Genomic DNA, 7,706 nt, shown 5'->3' with positions numbered 1-7,706 from the left:
ATGAATTCAGCTAGCATCAAGTTTCATGGATGTGTTTTCTGCCCTCCTGCTTGCATTGTCGCCCATTAAAATATTGTCAACCACACAATTTTGCAAAGTTCCCCATCTTCTTTGATCATCAGATGGTGCTCAATTTGAACATTAAAGACATCATAGGATTAGACAGATAGAAAGAAATCTGACCTTTTCATTGATTAATTCAAGATCAAATCACTGTACTTGTATACATATTGTTGTTTTGGTAAATGTTGTATACATAATGTTCATATGTACAACTAGCTAGAAAGATAAAGAAATTAAACACAAAAGAAAGAAACTACATCATAGGCTGGCCCTGTGGATAGGAGCTGGACGTGGGCATGTGGTATCTGCAGATGGGGCAGAGATGGCTCTTTTCCAGCCACTGGGTGATGCACCGGCTATGAAAGGAGTGGGAGCATGGCGTCATACTCACTTCCGCTCCGGCATCGAAGTCCTCCAGGCATATCACGCATTCCTCCTCCTGAACGCCTTCTCCTCGACCATACGGCGACCGCCTCAAACTCTGGATGAAAGATTTGCTCGCCGGCACCCCACCAAATCCACTTTCTTCCTCTGCGTAGTAATATTCCTGCACGAAGATCAGCTCCTCCTCCTGCAGAGGCCTAAAAAACATCCACTCGTCGATGAGTTCAGAGTCTTGGGCGGAGCAGCCGGGTGCCAAGAATGTGCCGATGTCGATGACCAGCTCGAGAGATGATCCAGACGCCAGCTCTACCGCGGGTTGGAAAGCCAAGAGGAGCAGTCGACGCTCGCAAAGTTGTCGAATCTTGGCATCCAGGTTGGATGCCACGAGCGAGACGATCCCTGGCACGGCTCTGAGCAGCGAGAGCTGGCCCAGATAGAAGCGAAGGGACATCACCGCCGGGGAGGCGGACAGGTCGTCGAACTCGGTGACACGAAGATGGACAACCACCTGGGGTCGGGCATGCACGACTCCATGGGCTTGAAGCTGGATGACCGTGTCACCAAGATGGTGAATCTCAACCTTTGCCATCTCTCTCTGTCTCTCTTTCTTCTTTTCTCCTCTCTGAACTGCTCGGAGACTCTCTTCTATCTTTCTTGTCTCTCTATCTCTTTGGTGTTTTCTCCTTTCCGAACTGCTCGGAGACCGTCTTCTATCTTTCGTGTTTCCTATACGTCTTAGGAGAATCGGGAGCCAACGGTCGAATATTAGCGGTTCAAATTATGGGTTTGGTGAATCCGATTGGATTTCTAACTAAGGGTTGTTCGCTTGCAACGGTTCGATTTCGGATCTGTAAATCGATTCGGGATAGGATAAGGTTTTGGGAAATCCAACGGTCAAATTTGGATCTGGTTGCTTGTCCCTCGGATGCTCGACGAGAACTTTTTTCAAGAACAACTAGTAATACCAACGGTCAAATATGGTTAGAAAGATTGCGCTCTACAACGCTTACAGAGGTGGTTTACAGCAAGGAAGAGTAAGAAGAGCCAGCATTGGAAGAGTGAACTAGCTGGTCCATAAGAAAACCATCTCAGAAGGCAATTGCTAGACTAGTAATTTTGGTAACAAAAGTGATGTGCCATCTTATAAGTAGAACTTACACATCGGTAAGAGGTTTCAGGTTTTCTTTTGCTAGCTGTCTTGTTTTCTAGGGGGTAAGATATGTTTTACAAAAAGAATAAATCTCTTCTACTTGTCACTCTTTCCTAGCATATATTTTCATGATCTGGGTTCTTATGTTTTTCCAATTCTATTCTTGTTCGGATATTTAAACTGCTATCGCTTGGTCCTGTAATTGTTGAGATATACTTGATGAATAATGTAACATTATTCTCTTTATTGACTCAGTACATGTAAGTTCTGTCCCCTGTTTTCATATTGTATCAATATGAAAATTTCCTCCTGAACAGTATCAGCTTCAAGAAATTGCATGACTTTGGACAGGGGACCAATAAGACGCTTTAACTTGGCATACCCTTATGAGCCACATATTCAGCCACCACTCGTGTTCTGTTCAATCTCATTCTTGTATAAATACATTGCAAATAGGAGGGCTGCTCATCCGATTAAATCTGAAACAAATACTTACTCTCCAATCCAGAAGTGTCGTATTCCTAAGAAAAAGGAACAATGTTATCTGCAAGTGAATGCAATCAGTATTTAGTAATGCTTTACCGACTAATAATTCCATCTGTGTCACAAACCTGGCTATCATCCAGATATGAATGCCTAACTATTGCAAATAGAAAGTCCAATCAGCTAGTTATAATATCTAGTACTTGAAAGTAACACCAGGTTTATGGCGACTACGTACTACTTCAGAGCTTGGAAAATTAGAGTTTGGGAATCTCATTTATAGGTCTGACCATCTAATTATATGATTTGATAATGGCCTTCCTACTCTCAGCTACTAACTTCCGGCTAAAAGTAAGATGAAATATTTCCAAATAAAAGAGAAACATGAGTATAGTTAATCGGAAACACTTCTATGTATGTGAGTCCGGCAACCAAGCCTTTTGGACAGAGTAACAGCTGAAAATGTATGAATTCAGATAGTATCAAGTTTCATGGATGCGTTTTCAGTTTTCTTCCCTCTTGCTTGTGAGGTCACCCATTAAACTATTATCTACCAAAGTCATCACGTCTCCATTCACTGCAATAGCCCAGAATGACAGATGCTCAGCTGTAAATTATTTTTTTCAAGAACAATAAATCTTGTTCCAGTGGTCAAACTTGGACCAAAGTTATGTTTGGATGGGGTTGTTACACATTGGGTAAAATGGTGAGAAAGAAACGAAGTGTCCTACTACCCTTACAAGTGATTTACAGCAAGGAAGAGTTATGAAGATCTCAAAAGAATGACAATGCTCTGCTGTGAGAGAGAACACTGCAGACCGAGGGAAGAGTTATGTAGCTGGTCCATAAGAACACCATCTTAGAAGGCAATCGCTAGACTAGTAATTTTGATGCTCTCTATTCAGAACTAGATGATAACAAAAGTGATGTGCCATCTTATAAATAGAACCTATTCATTGATAAGAGGTTTCATGTTTTCTTTTGCCAGCTGCCAGGTTCTCTTCAGGGTAAGAAATCTTTTATGGATTGAATAAATCTATTGTACTTCTCCCTCTTTTATAGCATATATTTTCATGATTTGGGTGCTTACTTTTTTCTAATTCTATTCTTGTTTGGATTTTTTAAACTTATATGAGTGCTGTAATTTCTACGATATACTTGATGAAGTATGTAACACCTTTTTCTCTATTGAAACGGTACTTGTAAGTTTTACCAACTGTTTTCATATTATATTAGGGTGCAAAATTCATCCTAAAAGTTGTCATCTTTGCGAAATTGTATGACTGGAAAAGGGACCAATAAGACACTTAGGTTGACATTTCATTGGATGGAAAATGCCATGAACTTAGTGCCCACTTTTGTTCTCTTCGTTCTCATTTTTATAGCAATACCTTGCAAATAGAATGCCTACTAATCTTATCAAAACTAAAATATATATGTAGATTCCTAAAAAGTCAAATTTGAACCTAAGAAAATGGAACAATGTCATTAGCAAGGTTCGCCGTCTCGGTACCAGACCCCGTACCGGTGCCACACTAGCACAGTGTTGCTACGGTATGAGACGAAATTTTTTTGGCATATCGAGTGTCGGTACGCCACCCATACCAGATACCGGTACAGAACTGGTTTGGTATGGTATGCCTCGTACTGCCTGGTTCGGGCAGGTATGGTGTACCATGGTCATCAACATATCAATCCAGCCTATGTTTGGTGGGTTTGGGTTGTATGTTTTAGGTGAAAGAATGATTCACCTTCTTTCGCAACATCAACTGTTCATTTTGCGTAAAAGATACAACCCGAACCTATATTTAGTAATGCTATATGAACTAATAATTTCATCAATGTTGCAAACCTAGCTATCACTCTAGATATGAATACCTTACTATTGCAAAGAGAATGTCCGTCCAGCTGGTTATAACATCAAGCACCAAACATTGAAAGGTAACACCAAGGTTTTGCTGACAACACATTGCTTCATAGCTTGGAAAATTTGAGCTTGGGCAGCTCATTCATAGATCTGACCATCTAATATGATCTGATTATGGCCTTCCTACTCTCAACTTCTAACTTGTTTCTAAAAGTAAGATGAAAAATTACCAAAACATGAGTATAGTTAATTGCAAACACATCTATGTATGTGACTCAAGACACAAATCAGTCTTTGCTTGGACTTATGCCACTAGGTGAGATCATTCTTAGATGACTTATGTCGCTTGGAGGGACAGCTCATCCTTGTTTCCTTACGTTTAAGTAATGTTATGTAAATTGAAGTTGAATAGAATATTCTATGCTGCCCATTCATAGTGAAAGACTACAAGCTGTGGGACATCATTCTTAGCTACTTGATTGTTTCGAACCCTTTGCTCATTGCATGAAAAGGCTTCTGTTTCTTCTGATTAAGTACTTATTATATTGAGAGCAAGGAGAAAACTTCCATTGACTAAGAATTACAAATTATTGATGCTAATGAGAAAGTTGAAGTAGGTCAAAAAGCCATAAAGTTGACCATCAAAATAATATTATTTAATAATCCAACTCATCCAACCACATCAACAGAATAGACAAACTAGTTGCACGGTTGTTGTCTGTTTCTTATGATATTTTCCCTCGAATTATGTATTATCACATTAGTGTGACGTTCTTAGAAATTTTAGTTAAAACTTTAATTCTGCTTATTTGTGCATCCTCTTTTCTCTTATACAGAAGCTTATTACCATGGTTTGCTATACCGCCTTGTATCGGCCGAAATGGAGTTTACCATTTCGTCCGGTACGGAGTGTACTATATGGACCAGGAGAAAACAAGTACAAAACTCAAGTTCGGATTAGGACAACCCTTATACCACCCCATACCATGCCGTTTCAATCCGTACTGAGGTGTACAACTTTGTATCAAGGTTTGTATTGATCTGTATCGAGACGTACCAAACCGTATCGAGGTGTGGACTAGGAGAAAACAAGTACAAAACTCAACTTCGGATTAGGACAAGCCCTATACCACCCCATACCGTGTCGTTTCAATCCGTACTGAGGTGTACGACTTTGTATCAAGGTTTGTATTGATCTGTATCGAGACGTACCAAACCGTATCGAGGTGTAGCAAAATAAAAATTCAAAAAAATAAATAGAGGGCAATTTTAATATAAGTTGCGTATCGTACCATACCGACCATACTGAATTGAAATAGTATGGTATCAATGCGATATCTGGAATTGAGATTGAGGACCTTAATTATTATAGTATATTATGTTTAAAGTGATACTGTAACCAACATTCAAACAAATGAAAGATTTTTCAATAAAGAAATTTCTCCTCCAAGAAGCAATTAATTATTTTAATTGTGTGATAGATAGAGGATGAATTAACTGATTTGCATATTGATATTTGATTGAATATTCCAAATTTCTATAGAATCCTCTTACTAGCTTGAGAGAATATTTTCTTTTCTTTTCCCAGGTTATGCGATCCTTTCCATATAATCCAATGATTCCAAAGGAAGACCCATGTAATGGTGCTCTTCAAGATAAGGATTGGTATATAATTCTTCAGGTACACTTGTTGTGTAATGCGTTAGTGACCCATCAACATAGGAAAAAGGCATGTCCCATACAATTTGAAGTATCAATAGATTTTATTTCCCATAGTATCCTCTGACCATTATTGAAGAAGAAGATAACTCAAGTTTAATTTCGATTCCAAACCATATATAATGTGGATAAAACCCACTACTTTAACTCAGCCATTGTCTTAAATAGTTTTGTAAATTTTCTAACTTACACTCAGTGGCATCTTCCTTTGGACACCATCCCAACCCACAATTCTCTATCTCCAAACATGTCTTCTTTAAACCCTATAAAACTATGCCAAACAAAGGCCCATGCCACTAATCTTCAAAGCTATCATGTTCTTCATTTTCCTTCGATGCTATGCTTTGAAGTCCTTCATTCAGCTGATATCTGCGAGTTCACAACAAACCGGTTGTACTGAGGGCTGTTAAACCATTTGGCAAAGTTGGTAAAAATGTTTGAATTAGTGAGCCTCTTCATTAGGTTGGGAACTTTGCCGCCATCTTCTAAGCAACTATCGACTATCTGCTGCCGTTTCAGGCTATTCTCAACTGACAGAACAGGCGACTCTGTTTGTGAGAGATGCTGAACTAAAATCTTGTTGGCATTGCTGCTGCTGCGGCTGCTGTTGATGATAGGTTAGTTGAACATGGGTGAACAGTTTGAACTTGTTCAAAACTTGGCATATCAGGGTGTTTTTCGTACATGGTAATACTGAAAAGATATGAATTCAGCTAGTATCAAGTTTCATGGATGTGTTTTCTGCCCTCCTGCTTGCATTGTCGCCTATTAAAATATTGTCAACCAAAAAATTTTCCAAAGTTTCCCCATCTTCTTTTATCAGCAGATGGTGCTCAATTTGAACATTAAAGATATCATAGGATTACACAGATAGAAAAAAATCTGACATTTTCATTAATTAATTCAAAATCAAATCACTGTACTTGTATACATATTGTTGTTTTGGTAAAAGTTGTATACATAATGTTCATATGTACAACTAGCTAGAAAGATAAAGAAATTAAACACAAAAGAAAGAAACTACATCATAGGCTGTCCCTGTGGATAGGAGATGGACGTGGGCATGCGGTATCTGCAGATGGGGTAGAGATGGCTCTTATCTAGCCACTAGGTGATGCCCCGGCTATGAAAGGAGTGGGAGCATGGCACCATACTCACTTCCGCTCCGGCATCGAACTCCTCCAGGCATATCATGCATTCCTCCTCCCGAACACCTTCTCCTTGACCATACGACGACCACCCCAAACTCTGGACAACAATAATACCAAGGAAGAGTAAGAAGAGCCAGCATTGCTCTGCTGTGAGAGACAACAATACAGACTAAGGGAAGAGTGACCTAGCTGGTCCATAAGAACACCATCATAGAGGGCAATCTCTAGACTAGTAATTTTGATGCTCTCTGTTGCCCAAGGTGACAAGCCAAGAGGGGGGGGGGGGTGAATTGGTTTCTTTTAATTTTAACTAACTTACTTAAGTTAAATGAATGATTAGTAAGCTAAAACAAATCACAATACAAACAACACAAAGTATAGTGTTTCGGTGCTCTCCTTAGCACCTACGTCCACTCCCCAAGCGACCCCTTGGGAATTCACTATAATCCCGCGGATTACAGTTGGATTGTTTTCCGGGCTCACAATCCAAAAACCTTTACACTTTGGTTTTCCGGGTTCACCAAAAACCTATGTTGGATTTACGGGCTCACCAACGAACCTTTGTTGGTTTTACGGGCTCACCAACGAACCTTTACAATTGGTTTTTCGGGTTCACCAATCAACCTATTCCGTTGGTTTTGCGGGCTAACCAACCAACCTTTACAAGTAGTTTAATAAACAAAGAAAGAAGATTTAAACTCCTAAATGAGCAAATGAAACAATATAAACTACAAAGAAGAGTTTAGAAAGTATTTATCGCTTGTAGTGACTTCTCTCTTCTTTGCCAAGGATGCTTCACTCTTCAAGGGAGGATGGAGCTCTAGATGACTCTTTGAATCTGCTCAACCCCTTTCTTTGATTCTTGAATGAAGCACTTGGATGAAGAAGA

The 7,706-nt window shown here is 39.5% G+C and overlaps 1 protein-coding gene across 1 annotated transcript; it reads right to left on the bottom strand.

The window, feature by feature from the left end:
* Positions 1-316: 316 nt before the first annotated feature.
* LOC120105360 (E3 ubiquitin-protein ligase SIRP1-like) lies at positions 317-1,036 on the bottom strand. Its single transcript, XM_039117726.1, has one exon. The coding sequence runs from the start codon at positions 1,034-1,036 to the stop codon at positions 317-319; it is 720 nt and encodes a 239-aa protein (XP_038973654.1).
* Between the last annotated feature and the right edge of the window lie 6,670 nt (positions 1,037-7,706).

Source organism: Phoenix dactylifera, unplaced genomic scaffold, assembly GCF_009389715.1.
Source record: "Phoenix dactylifera cultivar Barhee BC4 unplaced genomic scaffold, palm_55x_up_171113_PBpolish2nd_filt_p 000267F, whole genome shotgun sequence".
In the NCBI taxonomy this organism is placed as follows: Eukaryota; Viridiplantae; Streptophyta; class Magnoliopsida; order Arecales; family Arecaceae; genus Phoenix; species Phoenix dactylifera.
Note: the sequence above shows the minus strand (reverse complement) of the source record. Positions and strands in the feature narration are given on the sequence as shown.

Excerpts from the sequence above, each read along its gene's own strand:
- LOC120105360 (XM_039117726.1), bottom strand. The coding sequence starts at position 1,036 with ATGGCAAAGGTTGAGATTCACCATCTTGGTGACACGGTCATCCAGCTT.